This window comes from Drosophila albomicans, chromosome 2L (genome assembly GCF_009650485.2).
Source record: "Drosophila albomicans strain 15112-1751.03 chromosome 2L, ASM965048v2, whole genome shotgun sequence".
Lineage (NCBI taxonomy): Eukaryota > Metazoa > Arthropoda > Insecta > Diptera > Drosophilidae > Drosophila > Drosophila albomicans.
The window spans coordinates 15,320,405-15,344,990 of record NC_047628.2 but is presented as its reverse complement, the minus strand read 5'-3'; the positions used below and the strand labels follow the sequence as shown (position 1 = coordinate 15,344,990).

Genomic DNA, 24,586 nt, shown 5'->3' with positions numbered 1-24,586 from the left:
AGTGAAAACATGAAAACTCATCATCAAAGCGAGAAAATAACGAAATTTTTGCACGTGCAAAGAATTTCAAGATAACGATCTTCATTTACATAAACTCACATATATCACATAAATGTGCAGTAAGTTTGCTATATGATAGACAGCGACAACAATGTTCTTACTTATTACATTTAAAAGAGAAGATCAAACAGTTGATATGATCGTCAAAATTTCAAATAAAAATAAACTAATAAAACTAATTTACTTTCGCAATCGTTTCAATCATGTGCTCGTTAAAAATCAAACAGCTTTTGTCAGTGAACACTTGTGAGTGTCAAAATGCTGCTCTGTGCCGTTTAGCAATTGCTTTGCAATAGCAGTTTCGAAAGCTCAACGCTAGAGGGCGTCCAACATGAGCAATCGCAAAGAAAAACAAAAAGCATGAGACGACAAAAAATAATAAACAATACGCATGTATGACCTTCGTACAAGGTGACTGGGACACAGTGCGCGCGCGAGAACGATACTTGAGTATGAGAGAGCGAGAGGTGTGTAAAGAGCGCAATGGAAGCATTGCATTCAATGCATTTAACATTAACATAAAAACTTTTTGTACAATGCCTAAAAGTGCAAAATGACGCTGACAACGGAGAATTTGACGCGCTGATAAGACAAAAAACGCAGAGTTGTTTACTAGAGCGCCATCGAGAGAGAGCGAGAGAAAGCTTTGCATGAGAAAACCGAGAGTGACCAGCTGAAGTGTTTGTAGTGACGGTAAAATACCCTGCACGCTAAGAATATACCAATCACTAATATACATACATTCATTCAGCTTCAGCTGTGAGCTGTGGCTTGCGCGTTGTGTGCAGTCAAGTATACCCAACAGTGATGCAGCGAGAGAGCAGCGAAAGCTCTCGTGACTAATAACGCATGCGAAAAGTGCACGCCGCCTGAGAAGTGCTCCGGATTTAGCAGCGAACGGTTGTCTGTGGTTTTTGGTCGCGCATCGTTTACTTATTTCGCTGTTCGTCGCGTTCACAAGTTCACGTCTTTACGTTCTGTGTGTGTGAGAGTGACAGAGAGAGGGGACTACACGCACCCACGCAGCATTAGCAGCAGCAGAAGCAGCGGCAGAAGTAGAAGCAGAACCTAGTGACATATAGCACCAGTGTAGCATCTAGCTCAGTTAGCAGCAGAGAGTCAAAGGCAAAATGTCGAAGCCACAATCGGACGCGGATCGCAGGAAGCAGATTTCGGTGCGCGGCATCGCTGAGGTGGGCAACGTAACCGAGGTGAAGAAGAACTTCAATCGCCACTTGCATTACACTCTGGTCAAGGATCGCAATGTGTCCACGCTGCGTGATTACTACTTTGCTCTGGCCAACACCGTCAAGGACAACATGGTCGGTCGCTGGATTCGCACACAGCAGCACTACTATGAGAAGGATCCCAAGGTGAGCGAGCCACTTCCCCCCATCCCCTTTATTGATTATTTCTGCTGGCATTTTCCATGGAGGTGAAGAGGAAAAAAACCTAACCCAACTTTTGTTGCGCCTTTGACCGAATTATTTTCTGTGGTGTCCAAAAAAAAAAAGGCAGCAGCAGCAGGTTTTGATTTGATTTCTTTTTTTTTTTGGGTATTACGACATTCTTATTGCGCGTTGCACTTTCAATACGAATTCTTTGCGTTCTCTCTCTCAATTCTTGCATTGGCCAAGAAGAAACTTTTGGTTTTTATTTTATTTCGTATTTTTCATTAACTTCTCTTTTATTTTTGCATTTTTGTTTTCGTCGCTCGCCCCGTTTGCTGCTGCACAACATTCATTATCATTTGCCCATTTTTATTTTGCTTGCACATTTTGTTGTTGCCTCTTTTATTCTCTTTTTGTCATTTTGGCTTTGCCTTTACCTAATTGCCTGCATTCAATTTTCGGCTGAAGTGCAGTGGGACGAGTGCCAAAAACGTGTGAAGGCGATCGAACGCTTCAACTACTTTCACTACTCGAAATTGAAAATACTCTTCTACTCTATAGTACTATATCGCATCTATACTATAGATAGACATCGTGCTGAAAAGCCGGTGGCCCCAATGCTATATTGCCAGACCAGCTGACTAGACCCCCACTAACCCGCTCTTCTCCCTTCTCTATCAGTTACTACATAGCATAAAGGGGAAAAAACAACAAAATATTAATAGCTTATGTAGGCAATCAGCAGCTGTCTCACACGCACACAGGCACACATCGAACACGCAGTTTTAAAGTCACCTAAAATATGAGTTCTACATTAGCTTTATAGGAATTTCTATGCCCTGTCACTTTAAAACACGAAAGAGTTTGAAATGCTAGGAAACAAAATATTTAAAAAATATAAAACTTGTATTTTTCAAAATATAATAGCAATTTTATTAAAAATGAAAGCTTAAGCAAGACGTCAAATTACAAAGAAGCATCATAGAAAAAACTAAGAACTTAAAATCAAATTCTTTCTAATTATTATGAATAAATTAGTTTCTGTTTTATTTTTTCAAAGTCATTTTACTCCACAATAAAATTTTGTTGAACAACCAATTTACAGATGTTGTTTTAAGTTAAATTGCTTAAATCATTTTAATTGCTCTGAATTTGACTAACAATTAATTCATTTCTTATGATTCATGAGTGTTGTAAATTTTAAAGAATTTCAACAAACAGCAAATTGTTGAAAGCATATATTTATTAATATATGTTCATATTATAAATGTGTCTTATAGCGAATTTGCTAGTCGGATAGACTAAGATAGGTGACTTGCAAGTACAACTACAACTAGGCCTCTCAGCTGACTTTAAAACGAGTCAAACGAAAGCTTCAGCCGCCGACGAGACAAGTCTAACTAAGATACACACTCACACACACACACACATACACAGAAACAATCAATCACGTGCTGCAGGCGTGCGAATTTCAGCTGTCAAAATGAAGAGAGCGAGAAAAAGACAGAGAAAGAGAGTGAGCAAAAGGGGTTGTTGGGGGGCTTGGAAATTTGTCCTTGCCTGAATGTCAGTGGGTAAAAGTTGCTGTGCGTCTGTCTGTTGTTCAATCACTTTCAATTTTCCATACATATCTTTGGGATACATTTGCATAGCAAATAGTTTTTGGGGGTGACCAGCAACCAGCTGTTAAATACTCGATTGACTACATATATAGAGTCATAAATATTTGTCAATTTAAATATATTAAACTGCAGCGTTAAACAATAGCAGAAATATGAGTGAGAGCAAGACAAGAATGAGTAGATATAGACAAGATATATTGTACATAATATAAGACCTAACATAGTGTCGGATTGGCGGACAAAACATACATTGTAGATACATATTTTCAAGGTCAATCAAAGGTTATTAACAAAAGCGAGAGTCGCTCGACGTTCGGCGCCATCGTCGCCAGCAGGAAAATTTTCATTTATTTTATTTTTTTTCCGTATTTCTTTCGCTTTTCGACTGGTGTGCTAGTTTCTCATGTAGTTGTTTATGTGTGTCTATATGTATTTGTATTTGTATCTGTGTGTGCGTCGTTGCGTATTTATTTTGGTTTCATAAAAATAACGACAATAATGAAAATTTCCATAGGGTTCATTCGTTTGTTCGCTGATGTTTTGATGCTACACTTTCATTAGGCCCTTACATGCAATTAGAGCACGCAACGAGCCAGTGCTTTGATCCATTGTATTTCACAGATACGTCACAGCAGTAACAGATACTTTTGCTAAGGGCAACAGCTGCGTTGTCTGCGACAAGTTGAAACTAGTTACACTTAAAACTAATTGAATGGGATTCTTCAATGGTTTTATTCCACTTCTTCTTTCAATTGATGAACTCTACGCGTTCTTCAACCAATTGATGGCAGGTCAATTGGGGTAATCGAACTTTATGCCAGCCGAAAAAAGTAGCAAGCGTTTACTTATAGATCAGAATTTGATTAAATTGTCATTTATCAGCGAGTCAAGGTGTCAATAAAAGATAATTTCACAAACTAAAATTATTTAAAAAATATAAGATTTACAAATCAATTTATATTAAATTTAATTTCGAACACTTAAAATAGCAGTCAATCTTTCTGTGCTTATATGAATGTTTGCATCATATCACTTACTTTATTCATATGCACATAAAATGTATTTTCATTAAACGAACTCCTTGTGAAATTCGCATGTTAATAGTTATAAGCGACATTTGAGGGTTTATTCATTTGAGCAGCTGTTGGAAACTCAATTAGCTAGCGTTCTCGCCTTATATAACCCTTATATGGGCAATAAATAATAATATAACTCGGGCATATGCCCGTTAATGCTTATATAGGTCTAGGTTCGATTACAGAAGTGCAAACAAAACGGCATTTTGTTATCATAGTTTTCGCGACCGCAGCAGAAAGAAACATATGTTCAGCTCTCTCTTTCTCTCTCTCGCACCCTACTGCTCTCTCTTTGCACTCTGTGGGCCTGATTAATAATTTGTTATGGCCAGAACGCTATCGATATTAGGGAATTACTTGCCTAATCTCCTCCATAAAAATATCTATCTACCATAGTTGTATATTCTATATTGTAAGTGTTCTTTGTTAATGGAAACAAACAGGAAACAAACCATGTTTGTGCTTTACGTTACACTAATTAGTTTTAGCATTACCTAGAGGCATGTGAACCCTTTGAACCCTATTAAAAAAAGGACTGATGAGTGCATAGTTGATATGGTTATCAAGTGGCGCATAGAACTATATTATTTGCTGGCGACAGTAAACGATGATGATTATGATGATGATGATGTCGATGTCGATGCTGCTGTCGTCAAAACAAAATACGCAACTCAAGATCACATTAGCACTGACCAGAGATGCAATCAGATAATGATTCAACTAACTATGTGCATTCATTCCATAGATAGTCCCAGTGCATAGAAACATGTCTTCATAGCATGTGCAATCAAGTGCAATCGGAACAAAGTAATGCCCCTCATGCCTTATGCATTATGCCTCTATCTATCAGTTCAGCTAATCAATCGTGATCGTAATCGAACCGCATCGAACCGGTCAATGTAATAGCCATCCAAACTATTTATAGTTATGAGCCTCAAATTAGCAACCGATTGATAAGACGACGCTTGTGACTATATAATTTGAGCTAGGTGACCTTCTAAACAAAAAATCACTGGCTAAACATATGTCGAGTATTCCCCCCTAACTGGGTAAATGGGCCACCTAATCACGCTTCCAATCAGCGGCTGTACAGCTGTCTTTACAATGAGCAGCTGCCTCATTAGAGCAAACTACAAATCTATAAGTTGGTGAACCTTCAATTAGATTACTTAATGCCATATGCTGTTTACAGAGTATTTACAGGTCGAGAATATATTTGTGACTATTTAGTAGTTGATATGATAAAATAATATTGTTTTTTCCAGTACACATATATATGTAAAGCAATAGTTTCCTATGTCATCCATCTAATTACAATATGCTCAATATGGATTATGTTTGTATTATAGGAAATTTTCTTTCTTAAATTAAACTTAATACTATGGAATTCTATACACAACATTTTTTTTAAAAATTGTGGTTTATAATAATTATAATTGTTATTATAGGGTATCTTCAAGTCAAGTCTAGCTCAAACTACAAAAAAATTTGCTGATAAGGATTATTTAAAAAGCTTAAGCACATAATATGGGGCAAATATAATTTACTTATAAGTTTGACGAGTTATAATTTAAATATAATATAAATTCTTACAGGGTATCCTTAAGTCTTTACTTAGCAGAATCATAGTTTTATCTTGCATGGTATCTTAAAGTATGTTACTTGACAAAGTTATAGTTAAACTCTACTACTTGATAAGGTTATACTTGTATCTTACAATGTCCAGTTTTATCACTAACTTCATATTTATCCCCGTATGTACCAATTTAATTTCTCCAATTCATTTTGCAGCGCGTCTACTATCTGTCGCTGGAGTACTACATGGGCAGATCGTTGACCAACACCATGATCAACTTGGGCATCCAGAGCGAGTGCGAGGAGGCCATGTACCAGCTGGGTCTGGACATTGAGAACCTTGAGGAGATGGAGGAGGACGCTGGTCTGGGCAACGGTGGTCTCGGTCGCTTGGCCGCCTGTTTCCTCGACTCGATGGCCACTCTGGGTCTGGCCGCTTATGGTTATGGCATCCGTTATGAGTACGGCATCTTCGCCCAGAAGATTAAGAACGGTGAGCAGGTGGAGGAGCCCGATGATTGGTTGCGCTATGGCAACCCATGGGAGAAGGCACGTCCCGAATTCATGTTGCCCATCAACTTTTACGGACGTGTGATTGATACACCCGAGGGCAAGAAGTGGGTGGACACCCAGAAGGTCTACGCCATGCCCTACGATAATCCCATTCCCGGTTACGCCAACAACCATGTGAACACGCTGCGTCTGTGGTCCGCCAAGTCGCCCATCGACTTTAACCTGAAGTTCTGTAAGTCATTTATGGGATATCCATCCTTAATCCTTAACTAATCCAATTGCTTTCTTGCTTACAGTCAACGATGGTGACTACATTCAGGCCGTGCTCGACCGCAACTTGGCCGAGAACATCTCGCGTGTGCTGTATCCCAACGACAACTTCTTCGAGGGCAAGGAACTGCGTCTCAAGCAGGAGTACTTCATGTGCGCTGCCACCCTCCAGGATATCATTCGTCGCTACAAGGCCTCCAAGTTTGGCTCTCGCGAAGCCGTCCGCAACACCTTCGATCACTTCCCCGACAAGGTCGCTATCCAGCTGAACGATACGCATCCCTCGTTGGCCATCCCCGAGTTGATGCGCATCCTCGTCGACGAGGAGCACCTGGAGTGGGAGAAAGCCTGGGACATTACAGTGCGCGCTTGCGCCTACACCAATCACACTGTGCTGCCTGAGGCTCTGGAGCGTTGGCCCGTCTCCATGCTGGAGTCGATTCTGCCCCGCCATTTGCAGATCATCTATCAGATTAATTTCCTGCACATGGAGAATGTGAAGAAGAAGTTCCCCGAGGATCTGGATCGCATGCGTCGCATGTCGCTGGTCGAGGAGGATGGCGAGAAGCGCATCAACATGGCCCATTTGTCGATTGTCGGTTCTCATGCCGTCAACGGTGTCGCCGCCATTCACTCGCAGATCCTCAAGGATTCTCTGTTCCATGACTTCTACGAAATGGATCCCAAGAAGTTCCAGAACAAGACTAACGGCATTACACCACGTCGTTGGTTGCTGCTCTGCAATCCTGGACTTTCCGATTTGATCGCCGAGAAGATCGGTGACGAGTGGCCCGTGCATTTGGATCAGCTGGTTGCCTTGAAGAAGTGGGCCAAGGACCCCAACTTCCAGCGCAATGTGGCTCGCGTCAAGCAGGAGAACAAATTGAAATTGGCCGCCATTCTGGAGAAGGACTATGGCGTTAAGGTGAACCCCGCCTCCATGTTCGACATCCAAGTGAAGCGTATCCATGAGTACAAGCGCCAGCTTCTGAACTGCCTGCACATCATCACACTGTACAACCGCATCAAGAAGGATCCCACAGCCAACTTCACGCCACGCACCATCATGATCGGTGGCAAGGCTGCTCCTGGCTACTATGTGGCCAAGCAGATCATTAAGCTGATCTGTGCCGTCGGCAATGTGGTCAACAACGATCCCATTGTTGGTGACAAACTGAAGGTCATCTTCCTGGAGAACTACCGCGTTACGCTGGCCGAGAAGATTATGCCCGCCGCCGATCTGTCCGAGCAGATCTCCACAGCCGGTACCGAGGCTTCGGGCACTGGCAACATGAAGTTCCAGCTGAATGGTGCCCTCACCATTGGCACCCTGGACGGCGCTAATGTGGAAATGGCCGAGGAGATGGGCTTGGATAACATTTTCATCTTCGGCATGACCGTCGAGGAGGTGGAAGCCCTCAAGAAGAAGGGCTACAATGCCTACGACTACTACAACGCCAATCCCGAGGTCAAGCAGGTGATCGATCAGATCCAGGGCGGTTTCTTCAGCCCCGGCAATCCCAACGAGTTCAAGAACATTGCTGACATCCTTCTCAAATACGATCACTACTACTTGCTGGCTGATTACGATGCGTACATCAAGGCGCAGGATCTGGTCTCCAAGACCTACCAGGTAAGTTACCTCAGACTACTCTCCATGTAGATCGATCTCTAATCGAATTATATAACTATTTTATAGAACCAAGCCAAGTGGCTGGAGATGTCCATCAACAACATTGCATCGAGCGGCAAGTTCTCATCGGATCGCACCATTGCCGAGTATGCACGCGAGATCTGGGGCGTGGAACCTACCTGGGAGAAGCTGCCCGCACCCGAGGATCAGCAATAAATCAATTAACAACAACAAGAATAACTTCTTTTTTGATATTATATTTTATTATTCGTGTGTGCTTTACTTTTGTTAAAGTCCAATGTTAGGAGCCAAAATGCAACAACTAACAACTAAAAACTATATAAAAAGAGAGAGTTTAAGCTAGCGCTAAGATGTGAACATCGATCGATCGGGCTCATTGTTAAATACTACATATTTTATTTAATAAAATTTAAACAAATCCAATTGCTAATCTTCAATCATTGATGGAATCAACTTAGCAAACAAAGCAGCGACTACAAAAACACGGTACCTACTAGTACTATTATGCCATCGTGACCTCAGGAACACTTTCAAAGTAAACAAAAACAAAAACAACAAATTAATATTTAAAACAAAAAACATTTTAAATAAATTATTAACGAAAGTAATTACAACTTAGTGCAAAGCTTTGTTAGATATGATTATGATGATATGCGTGTTATAAAAAACCTAAATAAATACAAACGTTCAACTGTTACGAGTCTAGAAAAATCGATTTATTTAAACAATTCATCTACAAGTCAAGCTTGAATTTAATATATTTATCTTATTTATATTAGGTCAGAATTTCCTAATTTTGGCTTTTAAATATTGCGCCTTTGGGCTATGCTACATTTTTTTTATTGTCAAAACTTCTTGAGCAAGGCGAGGAAATCACAAAATGCAGGATAACTCGAGAGCCACAAGGACGATTTGATATATATATTTAATATCCTTTGGCAGAATAACAGACCTCACCAATAGGCGTCGATTGGCACAGAGCACGGAAGGATCAGACAGGATAAGACCGTAATATACGCTATTTTCTCTATACAAAAAAGTCCTTGGGTGTTCGCAGGATATTCGTCCTTTTTAGTATGCCAATCGGTTTTGTTGACAGTAAGTATAATACCCCTAATAGGTAGCGGGTAATCAAGCAAGCCAGTGAAATATTGATTACTGATATTTCATATGAAAAATGACCGCATTGAAGAAAGTGTGTCACAAAACCTCTATAGGGGAGTGGTGTCAGCCATAGAAAAATGCAAAGTCATCTTCCCAATCTTAGAATACTTGGCCTCTGTAAAAAGCCACTTGGAGCAGCTGTAGTAGAACGTGGATTTATCAATAAACGGAGTCAAATATGCTTTGCTGCCATTGGTCAAATTTCCAAGTCGCGAGTTCTTTGTGCTTTGAGCTTTAATGTGATTGGTCAGAATTGAAAACGTTGCGAAGTGATTTTGTCTGCAGCTGCCTACTGATCACTTCTGTTAGCCTAGTAGATTAGAAAAAAATTATAATAATTCTGGGTATGACTCGTAGTAAGTAATAAAATGCGTGATGAAGCAGCATTATTTGAGAGTGCAATTGACAATTCTGTATTATTGCTTGCGGCTGATTTATGTTCTCCTGATATGATATTTCACCTGATGACTTGGAACTTTTTACTCATTCGCTAGAACTAAAATTCTCAAATAATCGAGCAGCTGAAATACCAGGCGATCATATAAGAGCAGTAGGTAGATTTACCCCAGATCCTCTCAAAGCGAAACCACGTGGTCCAATTGACTTTCTGTATTATTGCTTGCTGGTGATTTATGCCCGCCTGGTATTTCACAAGATGATATGAACTTTTCAGCAGCTCGGGCCAGTTTCTAAGTATCAAGACCCGCTATAGAAAGCCACGTGGAGCAATTGAAATACCAGGCGAACATAATAGAGTAGAACGTGGATTTACCTAGAAATAGAGCCAAAAATGCTTTGCTGCCATTGGTCAATTTTTAAAACTTGTTCTCTTTTTTGTGGATCCTGAGAACAATAGCGTGAGAGCTTTAATGTGATTGGTCAGAATTGAAAACGTTGCGAAGTAACTTTGTCTGCAGCTACCTACTGGTCACTTCTGTTAGCCTAGTAAATAAAAAAATTAAAAAAATTTTGAGTGTGATTCGTAGTGAAAAGCAAAGAGGTGCAGCTGAAATACCAGGCGAACATAAAAGAACAGCAGGTGGATTAACCCCGCTGTATTTTAGAACACTGGGATCCTCTCAAAGCGGGAGCACGTGGTGCAAATGACTTTCTGTATAATTGCTTGCTGCTGATTTATGTTCTCCTGGTATTTCACTCGATGATTTTTACACTTTTTACACATTCGCTAGAACTAAAATTGTCTACAGCAACCACAACGGAACTTCTGCAATATCAGGAGAACATAACATAGCAGCATGTGGATTTACCCCGCAATATTTAAGAATAACGAGATCCTCTCAGAGCGGGAGACTTTCTGTATTATTGTTTGCTGCTGATTTATGATCTCCTGGTATTTCACTTGATAATTTTCATTTAATACAAATCTATTGTAATATAATATTAATACTTACCTAGGAGAAATATTTATATATTTTTTAATTTATTCAGTTTTCTATATTGTTTCTTGCCTCATTTTGTTGTATCTTTACTTTATTAAAAGACTTATTTCTTTCTATTACTAATTAAATCTAAAAATTTCAAATTACATGCTACTTTAAGTATATCTAGGGAGTTTTAATTAGATAGAATCCTGGGCAGTTAGTAGTCTGAAGCTGCATTTCATAGACAAATTCTATTTGAAAATTAAACAATTTTTATTTTAATTGCAAATATTCCGTTTTTGAAAAGCTGGCAAACTTATCATCACGGCCATGAATATCATTTCAAAATTTTTGTCAACTTTAGAAGATCTCAAAAACAAAAATTTTCGCTAGCTTGTGGGCAGACGAAACGAATGGATCAGGAGTACAAACTCTTATTGAATCACCAAAGTATCGCGAGTAATGGAACAGTTCACGTCAAGATTTTTGCAGAAAACGCAGCAGCAAGAAGACGCCACAGTGCCAACAAGAATACGTTGCATGCAACAGCTTTGTGTTGACATTGAGGCGAATGACAAGAGAACGCTACAAGGAGCAATGATGCCCATTGATAACTTATTAGGTTATCTACACAATGACAGTAAATTCGAGCAAATGCATGAGCATATGCAGGGATCAAATCTTATTTACAATCTAACTACGCCGAGTCTGAGCTCTGGCTATGGCGGTTACGAGGTACAACAGTTATCCGGTGACAACAATTCATCGCCCAGCGAACTCATCACAGCACTGAGGTCCGCGATCGAAGCTCTCGAGAGAAGCCCGGGTGCCAACGAGCAGGTTGGCGATGCCGCAGCCACCAGAATGGAAAGTGACACCAGAGAACCGACGTTCCCATTGGAACAAAGATCGCCACAGCCCACTGGCAATAACGAACTGCAAGCACTGACGGATCTGGTGCGTCAGACAATGTTTCGACTGGACAACTACATGGCACTGCAGGCCGAGCAGCAGACGCAGCAGTTCGATCTCGACCCGTACCTGATGCCAGAGTTGCCAGCAAATCCACCGAGTTTTATGAATCCTCTAAAGCAGCTTAATATGTGGCAACAGCTGAAGACGACGCCGTCCAAGGGTAGAGTTAAGCGCACAGTGAAAGTGATGCCTGTGCAGCCGCTGGTCATCATGCCGCCAACGCCTCCGCCACAGTCGACGCCTGCCCCTGAACGTTACCGTCTGCGACCACGTAAAAAGCGAGCTACTGCTGCTGCTGCTTCTGCGATTGAAGTGCCAAAGGAGGTAAAGGAGACGAAGCGGGACAGCGGCACAACGATGTGGTGTCCTAGCGAATACTGTCAACATTTTTGCGGTGTCAACTGTGCTCCAAACTTCAAGTCGGATGACAGTATTATGTGTCCGCATCATCATCAACTGCACTCCAGCCAGGACACTATTCCGGGTAAGACAGTGCGTTGTGCAGCGGGCACTAGGCATCAACCAGAGATGTTAGAGGAGCATCTTCCACAGCCCAGTGAGCAAAGCAGCCTGCTCGATGACTGGTATGAGACGGCGCAACGCAGCCTTGCCGAACTGGAAACGGAAAAGATTAATTATACGAACATGTCAAGCTGCGAAAAACTCCAACAAACCGATTCTTGTGAGACAGTCAGTGAAGCCACGGACACCGAGAATCTGCAAACCAAGGACTTCATTGCCACCACAGACAAAGGCGTCAATACCACCAGTAATGTAGAAAAGCCAATGAAGCTGGTGCGCATTTACAAGTGTTCCGCACTCCAGGCGAAGAAAAGTCCAAGCAAAAGCCAAGGCAAGGTCAGGTTTGTCAAGGATACGGTAAGCAAGAGCGAGACTCCCTACAGCAGCAGCAGCAAGGAATCAACTGCAATGAGGAGAACACCTGTAGCCAAGAGAACATCAGGAGGTGCCACATCCATGGCATCGACAGCAACCTCAGCTTATCCCAGGAAAAGTTCAGAAAGTGTCAATCAGGCGGCAACCATGGCACAACCTTCGTGGCCGGCGCTTACCAAGCTGCGTGTGCTTAGCACAATGAGCGAGGCCACCGAAGACTCCCAAAGGCGTCGCTGTAGGCCATCGGAGACGGCCAGGTTTCAGCAGATGCTCGAAGATGAGGAGCAGAAAGCCAAGGAAGCCAAAGCCAAGGAGTTTGCCAATCGCTTCGGCCGCTGCAAAGGCGGCACCATTGCCAAGTTCGATACGCTGCCAACATATCCCAGCGGCTGGACACAGGTTGCCATGATGGAATAGTCAAGATTGGAGATTGTGTCACACATTTAGTACATTTGGAATTTCATCAGCCAGTAGGGGGCAATGGATTGAATATATGCCGAACACAATCAAGTTCGTGGATGAAAGCAGGACGCAAAATCGTACAATGGCGACAGGCTTAGAACAGGAGATGGAAGAACCAGTTCAGCAGCCTAACCTTTGCAGAGAAGAACAGATAGCTCCGACGACGGGACAGAAACAACATCAGCACAAAGAGAGCACAAGTTCTTTTGTACCTTCACAGCACGGCAACGGACATGCTTTCGATCTTGGTAGCGTTGCTAACTTAGGTTCTTCAATTCCAATCAATTGTTGGCATCGATTCAATGCGCATCCGTCAACATGGCAAGAGGAAGTGCTGCCTAAAATTGATCCAGAAGCGAGAAGTTATGAGTCCAACGCACAGTGTGCTTCGCAATCGCAATTGCCCCAAGCGGGTTCTACCTGGCCATCTAATGATCAGGTTTCTCCAGCCCAAAGCGCATCTCAAGGACAATTCAGGACTTATGGCAACCCGATGGTGCAACAGCATCAGCCTAGGCCAACCATCTTAGTCATAGTCGTCAAGTAGATACAACTTTGCTATCCAATTATATTTCCAATTTAAAGTCAGTCACTGTTAGCAAACATGGCGAGTCTTCTGGAGGGGTTCCTGGCGTCGCCTCTGGCGGAGTTCCTGGCGGAGCTTCTGGCGGAGTTCCTGGCAGAGCTTCTGGCAACTATCAGCCGCCCATACCTTATCCTATGACGGAATATCAAGTTAATTATCAGCCGTTGAATCTACCTAATGGCTACACTTTGGCATCACGTTATCCAATTGGTGGCTATCAGAAGGGAGGTTGGACCGGCCAAGCCCCTGAAAGTTTTCACCGTTCCACGTAAGCACAAGTTCTCAATTAACGTTCAGCCTTATCATTAGTTGCTTTGCAGCTTGAAGAGTAATGGCAGCAATCAGGTTCAAGCAAAGTCCGTTGAATAGTAAGTCCGAATTTAATTCTCCATTTCGACCCGAGCTCATAAATCTCCTCACAGCGCTCCTGACCGAAATCAGATCATAAACCTTAGGTAAGATAACAAGATTGAAAGAAAATAATGTAATTATTGATATCCATAAATAACCGTTTCTACAGAGACACCGCTCAAGCTCACAGCTCTAAGGGGTAAGATATCTTTTAAGCTGTAGTAAAACTTTTTAACAAAAAAACACACCCTGCAGATCTGATTCTGGACAAGAACGTAAAAATAAACGAGGTTGCTGTTGCTGCCCACGCCAAGATACAAACGCCAGAACAACGAATGAAGAAAAGGATGAACAATGCTTGTGTGACAACAACTTGGGAGCATTGGAAAAAACCCTCGAAAGTTTAATTCCTAGCGATTCGTGCATTTGCTATTTGGCAAAAAGTGCAAAGAAAAAGCGCAAGAAACGCAAACAACTTCCGTTCAATAGTAGATTCGCGAATCCTCCATTTGTCATCGAACCCAAGCCGAAATTTTGCAACTGCTGCTGTCACAATCCATGCAGCTTTCATTGCTGCAAACAGAGCAACAACAGCTGCTGCAACAACTGCTGCAATCCATGCTGTCCCTGGTGCTGAACTCCACATAAATTGTTCCGTCTCAAAATCCCCGATTCCCACAAAAAAAAAATAAATTAATTAAAACAATTTCAAACAAAGTGTGCTGTCAACTTTACAAAAATGAATTCAAATATTAATAAATTTCGTAGGTATCTGAACTTTTACTTAGCCTAAGGCGGGAACTCACTGATGAACTAACTTAACTATGGTGGCACCACGCAAAAAGAAACATTCCATCAATCAGTTGCTGCTACGTCGCGCTGTTAGTCGCACAAAACCCTCCAAATTACCAGTTAGTGCTGCCCAAGGCGGACTTCCTTTATATCACGTGTACGAACCGCGGTGTGGCATCTCGGTGCGACCATCGATCGCCAGGGACTCGCATTTAGTGCACATCATGCAGAGCAGTCTCCCCAGCAAGGCGAGGAAAATTCGCAGCAGACGCAACTTTCGCAGCAGTCCGCATCGGAATACGGAGAGATTGTCTTCGGAAGGAGGGAAAAAAATCAAGACCCTTTTACAACCTTGGCGAAAGCTGCAGCATGTCGGTAAGTAGCTAGAGAAAGACCAATAAGCAGCTCAATCAGAAACCTTTCGTCCAACTTTCTAGCAATGCCATCAAGCCACAGCATGAAGCCACGTTCCCGTGCCAGTTCGGTGGGATACCCCTCTAGCTGGAATTTTGAAACTCCGCGGAATGAAAACGTCATCATAATGCAAGAACACAATCAACTAACTAGGAAGCCCTTGGGTCGATTTAACGATAGCAGTATCCAATGCACACTGAAGAGTAGCCAAACAGGAACACGCTCAAAGGGTTCGGCACAGACGCAAACAACTTTGAACCCCGATTTGCCAACGGAGAATTCTTCTCAAATCGAATTGAACAGTCATCAGTTGCAACAGCGTCAGTTATCGCCCTCAACAATTGCAGAAATGAATAGGCTTTTAATTCGAAATCCATGGGTCTCAAACACTTCCAGAAAACCAGAGATGCAACCCCATCGTGTGTTAAGCGGTGATGCAAGTTATAGTATTCCTTCATATCAAAAGAAGAAAAACTACGGTGGTTATACACCATCAGAAGTTAGTTCCGAAACGATGCGAAAATCCTTGGACATAGAAAACCAACCTTCAGAGCGGTTGGGTCGTATTGAGAAAATCAGTTTGCCACCCTCGACAAATGGTCGCAAAAGTAAAGTAAATCATTGGAATTCGGGCATGAAATGCGCGTGCGCAGCCACCATAAGCAGAAAGAGTCGTCGACCTGCTTGCAATTGCGATGAAGTCAAGAAACCTGGTGGAACTTGGAGACTACGACTAGCCTCAAGAGATGAATTAAAGTCCTATGAAGAAGCCGAGATGGTCGACACTTGTCCAATATCATGTGGGGAAAATCGTCACACAATGGATCTTTCACAATGGGATCAAGGAATAAGACCTTCAGATCCGTATAAAAACATGCGGCGTTCAGGACAGTATAAAGAAAATGAGCTTTCAGAAAATTCTCAAGATTCGGAGCACTCAGCATCTGAGATGGATGCAAATAAAAGTTTAATGAGGACAGGCGTGCCGGAACACAGGTCTTCCTCGGGCCTATCCAAAAGGAATGTGGGCTTTGAACATGGACAATTCAATTGTTGTCAATGTGCTAATGCTGAAACGCAAACCCTGCGAAAGGGTTCCATGGCCGGAAAGAGTTCCAATGAAACTGAAGACTTCAAAGATTGCAACTGCACGTGCGAGGATAAAGAGGCTATAGCAGAAACGGAACAAGAACTCCCCGAAGACACGGCCCTTAAATCTCCAAAACAATCGGATATTTCGTCTGAAGAACGTGGTTCAAGAAGCAGAACGAGCAAAAAATCCCTTGATTCGGTGAAATTGAAAAAGAGTACTTCGAAAAAGTCACTCGATTTGAATAATTCCAGCCGAAAGTCATTTAATGGGGATAAATCCCGAAAAAGCTCAAGCTCAGTTGATGATGAGGATGATTTTGAAAATCGAAAATCATTTAAAGCGGATAAATCCCAAAAGATTTCAAGTCCAACAGCTGATGATTCTGAAAATCTAAAGTCATATTATGGGAATAAGCCTCGAAAAATTGCAAAGTCAACTGCTGATGATTTTAAAAATAGAAAGTTAAACTATGGGGATAAATCGCAAAACAGCTCAAGTCCTACTGCGGATGATTTTGGGAATCGAAAGTCATTTTATGGGGATAAATCGCGAAAGAGCGCGAAGTCAACTGTTAATGATGATGAAAATCGAAAATCGTTTTATGGGGATAAATCGCGAAAGAACTCAAAGTCAGTTGCTAATGATTTTGAAAATAAAAGATTAGTTTATGGGGATAAGTCACGAAACAGCCCAAAATCAACTGTTAATGATTTTGAAAATAGAAAATCATTTAATGGGGGTAAATCCCGAAAGAGCTCAAGTCCAACAGATAAAGGTTTCGCAAATTCAAAGTCATTTTATGGGGATAAATCCCGAAAGAGCTCAAGTCCGACAGCTGATGATTTTGAAAATAGAAAGTCATTTTATGGGAATAAATCCCGAAAGAGTCAAGACTCAAGTCCGACAGCTGATGATTTCGAAAATCGAAAGTCCTCTTATAAAGATAAATCCCGAAACAGCGCAAGTCCAACTGCCGATGATTTTAGAAATTCGAACACAACAGAGTTAGATTATGCTAACAAGACTTGTGAATATCCGCAATGCCCAGCTTGTTGCTGCTGGAATCAATGTTGGAACAACTACCCCACTTGTCTATATAATCAATCGTGTTATGGCCAACAAGATGCGATGAAGAATAATTATCAAAATAGAAACAATTATCAGATGACCTGTAAATGTGCTACAGCAACAACGCAAACTTCATATACCTCAAAAGTATTACAGAAAAACCTCAAGGATGCGCAACAAGATCCTCGGCATGCTTCTGAACCTGATGATCCCCAGAGAAATCGACGTGTTAGTTATACCGGCTCGGATTCTAGTCCAACGTCTCAGGAACCCACAGCTGCTGAAGTAGATAATGCTAGCAAAAATTCTGTAAGAAATAAGGTACCAATTGATTCGAAAAATGACGAGGTTAAATGCAACTGTAAATGCCCCAATTGCGGAATTCTATTCAATACCAAACCAAATATGAAAGCAGACAAAATATCGACACATAAGAGAAACAGCAATGCGAGGCCTGAAGCGACAACGATTTCAGATAGCAATCAAATACCAGTGCGACCTACAACTCCTCAGAATACAACAGTTCCAACACCATTGACAACTCGAACCATGATAGGTAGCGACAAACAGTCAAATGAATTTAATAACAACATAACTGAAAACTGTCGCACCAATCCCAGATGCATTGCCGCTAACTGCGGTCAAAGTTTCGACAATTCAAATCTGACTAATGAATTTAATAACAACACAATGGCAAAGTGTCACACCAATCCCAGATGCATTGCCGCTAACTGCGGTCAAAGTTTCGACAATTCAAATCAATTCAACAATTCCAATGTGACTAATGCGGCTATAGATGAAAATTGCAATGTCAATCAAATAATTGAGATATTGCAGAAGACAGTTGTCGGATTGGAAGAACAAAAGAAAATATTAAGTCAAGCGGTGCGAAATCTAAATACAAATCAAAACAATTCTAATAATCTTGCTGAAGATTTCCTAGATGAAAACGATGAGGGAAATTACCCCCACGAAAAAGATAAAAACCGTTTTCCGAATGATACTGATGGCCATACTGTGAATAAATCAAAAGATAAAAACAGTAAGATCGGAAAATATGGGCAGCAATCACAGAAATCTTCATCCAAAAAGAATACGACTAAAACGAAGTATGCCGATTGCTATGAAAACTGTCCAGGATTACAAATGAATGGATTTAATCCTGATGACTGTCCATGCAACACTCGGAGACGCAGTGGCAGCGCTTACCCCAGCTTTGAAAAGGGCAAAAAATATTGCTACAACACCTTCAATTTGGGCCGATTTCTCAACACAAACCGATCAGCTTTAAAGAATATTCTTTTAAAGCCTCGGCAAAAGAGAAGGGAACCAACTTTGCATCAAATATTTAGCGAGGAGCCTTGCTTACAGGTTCGAGAACATAGTGAGTTCTTGAATAGCAAGAATTTAAAATATTTGGATGTTCCAAAACAGAATAGCTACGAACGAAATATTTTAATGGCTTTTGAGCAAAAGAAAGCTGCATTGGCAAAATGCAAGGAACAAGAACTATATTACGACGAATCTTCAGATTGTGAAGATCCAGAGGAAATAGAAGAAAGCTGCTGGAATTCCAAATATAAGCGTCGACAGAAAGAACAATCTGAACAAACAGATCTATCTATTCGATATGCAAACGACGACAGAGATAGTTCTGATTGTGGGTTGGCTTTCTGTAGAGCACGCAATGTCTCTACTAGAAGGAAAACAAGGCACATGGATTTATTTAATATATCTACCAAATATAGCAATAGTAATTGTGGCTGCAACGACCAACCTCATCATCGAGGCATAACCAAGCGAGTAGACCCAATTGTCAAATACTCAATTCAGCATTTACCTGATTACAATGAGGGTCTTCCAAGGTCAGGTAAAAATACAGCTTCACATAAAAGCTATTTTCGGAATAATGATAATACATCGAGGAAAACTCAACAAGGCAGAAGTCCAAGCGAGGCTTCTAATTCCAGGTTAGTTTATAAAGATCAACAACAACGTAGAGAGCAGTCTTCAAAATATCAATGTTTTTGCGAAATAGATTCCGCCGCTTATAAAAACAATACAAAAGTTTTGGACAAATGTCACTGTCCAAAGATTCCTGAACCACCAAGGCCCCCAAAAACGTCAAAGGATATAGACAACAAAAGATCGTCAAAAGAATTTAAAAAGAAAGAATCATCAAAACTATTTCCACTTTGCAAAAAGGATAAAAAAGATGAACCCAAGACCCCTAAGCTCAAACCCTCAAGGAGTTCAGTAATCATTAAGAAAAAGTCATCAAGCATATTTCCTTGTCGCAATAAAGAAAAAGAAGAAAAGCCAAGCACTTCAAAAGAATTGAAGGAGAAAGAACCATCAAAACTGTTTCCACTTTGCAAAAAGAATAAAAAAGATGAACTCAGTACTCCAGAACCCAAAACCTCTAAGGATTCTGTGGGTATAAAGAAGAAAGGTTTCTCAGGTCTCTTTCCATGTTGCAGTAAAGCAGACAAAGTCACAACAGAAAAGAAAATCTCAAAAGAAAGACACAAAACTTCAAAAGAGTCAGTAGACCTTAATAGGAAAAAAACTTCAAATCTCTTTTCTTGTTGCAATAAGAAAAGCAAAGAAAAGCCAGAGCCAAAGACTTCTGAGGATCTTCACAAAGCTAACCAAAAGAAATCCCGGATATTCAAGTGCTTCATTCAAACAAATAAAGCAAAAAAAGAGGAAACTGATAAAGAGAAAAAGCCAAAGAAATTGTCACCGAATCTCTTTGCGTGTTTCAGTCGAACAGATAGGCAAAAGAAAGAACCGCAAAACCACCCTGATCAAGAGAAGAATCCAAAGACAAAACGATCTGGTCTGTTCACGTGCTTCAATAAATCAAAAATGCCTTCACCAAAGGAACCAAAGACATCGGAGGAAATTGTTAAACAACCAAAACCTAAGCAAAAATCAAGTCTCTTTCCTTGCTGCCATATACCAACAAAGCCAGCCGAAAAGTTGCCACCAAAATCACCCGAGGACCTTGAAAAGAAGCAAAAGCCAACAAACATTTTTCCATGCTGCGCTAGAAAAAAGAAAACTCTCCCTAAGGAATCGAAAAAGTCAGAGGAAAATGAACACATTTCAAAAGCCGAGCTGCCTCAAGAAAAATGTTCTTGCGAAGATTTGCCAAAAGAAATTCAAAATACTAATCAAGAGTGCCCGTGTGACAAAAAAGTTGAACTTAAAGTGCTCTACGATTCGAGCTACAGATTTGGGAAGAATCGAAGCGACGTTAATAACAACAACACAGACTGCGAATGTGAAATAAATGAAAAAGTCAGCTCACCGCCACTTCGAAATCAAAGCGCCGTACAGAACAACAACACAGACTGCGAATGTGAATGCGAAAAAAATGAAAAAGTCAACTTACCGCCGCCTCACGAAAGTCACAATAACTTCTTCTCCATGTTGCAATAGTATACGCCTTTTGGCATTCCTTTTATAATGCCAGTAGTTGGCAAATCCAAATTTCACATAACAAATCAATTATAAAGCGTAATAAAATTCACAAATTTTTTTTCCCGGTCGCAGTCTTTCGATTAGCTTTCGATGGAAAGTCTGGTTATCCAATGTGACCGCTGGATAGTTAGACCAAATATACCAAGTGTTGCTGGCTTGCAAATATACCATCAACGCTCATGTTCAGTTGGTATAGTATGGCAGTCGGTCGACAAAAATCTATCGATAAGTCAATAACATCAACAATTGGGCCTGTCCGTCCTTAATTGTTGAAAAATGTTGAATTTCTTAAATAAAACGCGACAAGTGTTGTATCCCGGTGTGCGCAATCTGTCAAACACGCTTGCAGCTCGCCAAAGCAATGTCAGCTCCGAAACGACAGCAGCGGCGGGTGATAAAATTGCAGTACCAAAACCGGCGCTAATCTTGCCACAGAACTACAAAGATTATGCGCCGGTAAACAAGAACAGTGCACGCCAGGCATGGATTGAGAATGTGGATGCTGTGAAGGAGCGGAAACTGGGTCTCATTGAACTGCATCCCGATGTTTTTGCAGCTCAGCCGCGTGTCGACATCATACAGGAGAATATCGAATGGCAGCGCAAGTATCGTTATGTAAGTCTGGCGCACACCAAAACACGCGCCGAAGTTCACGGCGGCGGTCGCAAGCCGTGGCCACAAAAGGGACAGGGCCGCGCTCGTCATGGCTCTATACGCTCGCCACTGTTTAAAGGAGGTGGCATTAGCCACGGTCCACGTTCGCCCACCACACATTTTTATATGCTGCCGTTTTACAAACGTGTTTTGGGTCTAACCTCGACACTGAGTGTTAAGCTCGCCCAGGATGACTTGCATGTGATTGAAAACGCTGAGATTCCCACACGCGATGCACAATTCCTGAAGGATCTGATAAAGGAGCGCAACTGGGGACCCTCTGTGCTGATTATCGACAAGTAAGTTGGTATCAAATGAAAAATTTTAAATAAACAATTTGTTTTGCTTTGCAGGCAAGATGAGTTTCCGGAAAACATTTGCTATGCCACCGATTATCTGGGCTACGTGAATCTGATGCCTGCTTATGGACTGAACGTCTATTCAATGCTGAAGCACGACACTTTAGTACTGACTGTAGACGCCGTGAAGCATTTAGAGCAGCGTTTGCTGTACCAACTGCATCGCAATGATGCAACGAGCAAGGGCGGAAAATTCAAGTTGGATCAAGTTTAAGTTTAAGTTGCGATTGTAATTATATAACATTAAATGCGTTTGTTAAACCTCAACTACTGTTGAATGCTCTGTGCGCCTTGAGCATCGCCTCTGATCAATGTTTGCAAGGGATCTTTATCCTTTTCCGATATAAACAATTCACAGGCGCCCTCAAGACGTTCGCTTAGAAGCACCTTAAATTCCTTAAGATATCCACGTTCCGAGTTACTGTGGTTGCACAACAATACTGTGGTACCATTGTGATTGAAGTCGAGCAACTCATGATGCGACATTTCACCCGTAATCATCACATCCGCCTGCACACCGCGCAGCAGCGATCCTCCAGAGCCGGCACAAATGCCCACAGTGCTCACTTGTGATTTCGGATGGTGCTCTACTGCATAAGCCACATGGACGCATTGTTGTATGTGCTCCTGTAGCGTTTGCACCAGCTGTGAGATGGTCATATTTGTGTCCACTAAGCGGCCCGATCCAGTCCCCGGTTCGGCGCCTACCTCAGGAACCAAAGGCTTTATGCCCTTGATGTCCACAGCCTTGGCCAGCCAATCGTTTACGCCACCCAACACCTTATCCCAGGCGGTGTGTGGAGAATAGAGCGCTATGGAGTTCAGTAAACACGAGGCAACCACGCGTTCCTTCCAATTTGATTGTGTGATCCGCGTCAGTGGCCGAAAAATTGGCGGATGATAGCTAATTATCAGATCCACATTCTTTTCCAGAGCTTCGCCCATAACGGGCTCTGTGAGATCATTAGTAAGCAATATGCGCTGCACTAATTTCTGAAAATAGAAGAATGTATTACTTTAATAGTCAAATTATGTTTAAGATTTATTTACATGTTTAGTTGGCTCGATCAGCAGTCCCACGTTGTCCCATTTTTCAGCCAGTGAGGTAGGAGCAAAGCATTCTAGCTGTTTCACCACATGCTCAAGTTTCTGTCCACTAAAACTGGCCATTTTCCGCAGACTGCCCACACAACGTAACATAAAATTCTTTTTTCTTTTATAAATTACAATTTCGTGAAGATGTACGCACAATAAATGTAATAAATAAAGCTCTACGCAACACTAGCACATTATTGCACTTTCCAGCCCTGGTATCAGTTTGGCGCTCAATTAATACAAGTTTAGGTAGCACTGAAATATTTCATTATAGATCCAGTTCCTCACAAAAAACTTGGCGCTCAATTAAAAATTCAACTATTGGCTTGTACTACATATTTATATTATTGTTGTAATTTTGTGAAATTGTACGAAATTATTAAAAATAAAATAAATTCATTCAAAAATAAAGATAGCCGATGGCGATGAAGTCTCTCGTATTATGATCTTGGCATCAATAATGATTAGTTTGATCGAATGACTCATTTTTGGGTTTTTTTAATGCACAAAAAATACCTCGAGATTATCGCGTTGTCCTTTGACTTCTTATGGGTCATATGCTCTAGAACCATAAGAAATATTTGTCTTTGCGGCGTTTTGGTCGTTCATTCCAGTTTTGTGCATTGAACGTTGCAGGTCGGGCACGGAAATAAAGACGAGCGCACGGTAAATATAATGTATTATGTTATTTAGCAATGTTGCTGCTGTTGCCATCGCCGTTGTCGTTGTTACATGTTTTATTTATACAAACTTAATGTATTTAAGAAAATTTAAAGATTTGAAATATTACACCATAGTGTAGTGAGAGCGTAAATTGCATATTTCGTTTGTTTGCGGTCACACTTAAAGAACCGAACGATTTGCTTTTTGCTATTTTAGAGCAGATTGACAGCCCCGTTTGCTGGCACAGAAAGCTTTTATACAAATACATAAAGCGCTTTTTGGGAGCTTCAACTTTGCTTTTATTGTTGCATTTTTAGTGTAATTTTCGACGTGAAGAAATCGAGACGTTCGTGTGAGTAACGGAGTCTTAATTTCCTTGCAGCTTAAGCGAAACGCGTATAATAAATGTGGAACAGCATGCAAATCGAATTACAATAACAAGCGATTCCGAAAGGTGTGTGTATGTGTCTGTGTGTGTGTATGTGTGATAAAGAAAAATATTTATAAATTGTCAAGAGCAAGCTGCCATTTTCAGCTAAAGAGAGCAAGTAAAAAATACAAAATTTAAAAAGCAACAGCGCAGAGTACAATTTTGTGTGCATTGAAGCTGTGTGTTTGTGTGTGGGTAAACGAGTGATTCTGTATGAGTGCGACACGAAAACAGGTGTATTCATGTGTATATGTACATGTATAGCCGAAAAAGAAAAGCAACAGCAAAACAAATAAATGGATATGTGAAATTCTTATAAACATATATTACTAAAAGCACACAGCTACTGAGACGTTTATTTTTGATGTTGCGCCAATCTCAACTCTGACATATGTATGTAGATATGTGCGAATGTATGCTTGTGTACTCGTAATCTCGTCGTTCGTTCGCTGTTATTGCGTTTTCACTTGTATGCGAGCACAATACGGTTGTCTCACTTCCACTTCCAGAGTGTTCGAGAGAGCGAGAGAGAGACGCTTAAGCGCAGTTAC

At 41.2% G+C, this 24,586-nt stretch overlaps 5 protein-coding genes across 8 annotated transcripts; 4 read left to right on the top strand and 1 right to left on the bottom strand.

Annotated features, from left to right (window-relative positions):
- Positions 1–933: 933 nt before the first annotated feature.
- Positions 934–8,584, top strand: LOC117565789 (glycogen phosphorylase). Its single transcript, XM_034245066.2, has 4 exons — positions 934–1,433; positions 5,941–6,469; positions 6,534–8,140; positions 8,207–8,584. The coding sequence occupies exons 1-4, from the start codon at positions 1,191–1,193 to the stop codon at positions 8,354–8,356; spliced, it is 2,529 nt and encodes an 842-aa protein (XP_034100957.1). The 5' UTR covers positions 934–1,190; the 3' UTR covers positions 8,357–8,584.
- Positions 8,585–11,000: 2,416 nt separating this feature from the next.
- Positions 11,001–14,662, top strand: LOC117565796 (uncharacterized). 3 transcript variants are annotated; one of them, XM_052002829.1, is made up of 6 exons: positions 12,995–13,584; positions 13,641–13,895; positions 13,948–13,995; positions 14,050–14,082; positions 14,148–14,177; positions 14,234–14,662. In XM_052002829.1, the coding sequence occupies exons 1-6, from the start codon at positions 13,073–13,075 to the stop codon at positions 14,613–14,615; spliced, it is 1,260 nt and encodes a 419-aa protein (XP_051858789.1). In that variant the 5' UTR covers positions 12,995–13,072; the 3' UTR covers positions 14,616–14,662. The 3 variants fall into 3 exon arrangements, with proteins under 3 accessions (XP_051858787.1, XP_051858788.1, XP_051858789.1); XM_052002827.1 differs by lacking the exons at positions 13,948–13,995; positions 14,050–14,082; positions 14,148–14,177; positions 14,234–14,662 and having other exon boundaries at positions 11,001–13,584; positions 13,641–13,789; XM_052002828.1 differs by lacking the exons at positions 13,948–13,995; positions 14,050–14,082; positions 14,148–14,177; positions 14,234–14,662 and having other exon boundaries at positions 11,001–13,584; positions 13,631–13,767.
- A 124-nt stretch (positions 14,663–14,786) lies between these two features.
- Positions 14,787–20,902, top strand: LOC127565241 (probable cyclin-dependent serine/threonine-protein kinase DDB_G0292550). 2 transcript variants are annotated; one of them, XM_052002826.1, is made up of 3 exons: positions 14,797–15,145; positions 15,208–19,315; positions 19,384–20,902. In XM_052002826.1, the coding sequence occupies exons 1-3, from the start codon at positions 14,803–14,805 to the stop codon at positions 19,397–19,399; spliced, it is 4,467 nt and encodes a 1,488-aa protein (XP_051858786.1). In that variant the 5' UTR covers positions 14,797–14,802; the 3' UTR covers positions 19,400–20,902. The 2 variants fall into 2 exon arrangements, with proteins under 2 accessions (XP_051858785.1, XP_051858786.1); XM_052002825.1 differs by having other exon boundaries at positions 14,787–15,145; positions 15,208–20,902.
- Positions 20,903–21,039: 137 nt separating this feature from the next.
- Positions 21,040–22,061, top strand: LOC117565794 (39S ribosomal protein L4, mitochondrial). Its single transcript, XM_034245077.2, has 2 exons — positions 21,040–21,787; positions 21,842–22,061. Exons 1-2 carry the CDS (start codon positions 21,111–21,113, stop codon positions 22,059–22,061), a joined length of 897 nt encoding a protein of 298 aa, XP_034100968.2. The 5' UTR covers positions 21,040–21,110.
- LOC117565795 (NIF3-like protein 1) lies at positions 22,057–23,132 on the bottom strand. The gene is made up of 2 exons (XM_034245078.2): positions 22,898–23,132; positions 22,057–22,840 (listed from the first exon to the last, which is right to left on the bottom strand). The coding sequence occupies exons 1-2, from the start codon at positions 23,045–23,047 to the stop codon at positions 22,115–22,117; spliced, it is 876 nt and encodes a 291-aa protein (XP_034100969.1). The 5' UTR covers positions 23,048–23,132; the 3' UTR covers positions 22,057–22,114.
- Between the last annotated feature and the right edge of the window lie 1,454 nt (positions 23,133–24,586).

Coding starts and splice junctions, on each gene's coding strand:
- LOC117565795 (XM_034245078.2), bottom strand. CDS start 23,047: ATGTTACGTTGTGTGGGCAGTCTGCGGAAAATGGCCAGTTTTAGTGGA. Junction 22,841..22,897: donor TGATCGAGCCAACTAAACAT/GTAAATAAATCT, acceptor TTCTATTTTCAG/AAATTAGTGCAGCGCATATT.
- LOC117565796 (XM_052002827.1), top strand. CDS start 11,170: ATGGAACAGTTCACGTCAAGATTTTTGCAGAAAACGCAGCAGCAAGAA.
- LOC127565241 (XM_052002825.1), top strand. CDS start 14,803: ATGGTGGCACCACGCAAAAAGAAACATTCCATCAATCAGTTGCTGCTA. Junction 15,146..15,207: donor GCGAAAGCTGCAGCATGTCG/GTAAGTAGCTAG, acceptor CCAACTTTCTAG/CAATGCCATCAAGCCACAGC.
- LOC117565794 (XM_034245077.2), top strand. CDS start 21,111: ATGTTGAATTTCTTAAATAAAACGCGACAAGTGTTGTATCCCGGTGTG. Junction 21,788..21,841: donor TCTGTGCTGATTATCGACAA/GTAAGTTGGTAT, acceptor TTTGCTTTGCAG/GCAAGATGAGTTTCCGGAAA.
- LOC117565789 (XM_034245066.2), top strand. CDS start 1,191: ATGTCGAAGCCACAATCGGACGCGGATCGCAGGAAGCAGATTTCGGTG. Junction 1,434..5,940: donor ACTATGAGAAGGATCCCAAG/GTGAGCGAGCCA, acceptor TTCATTTTGCAG/CGCGTCTACTATCTGTCGCT. Junction 6,470..6,533: donor CGACTTTAACCTGAAGTTCT/GTAAGTCATTTA, acceptor TCTTGCTTACAG/TCAACGATGGTGACTACATT.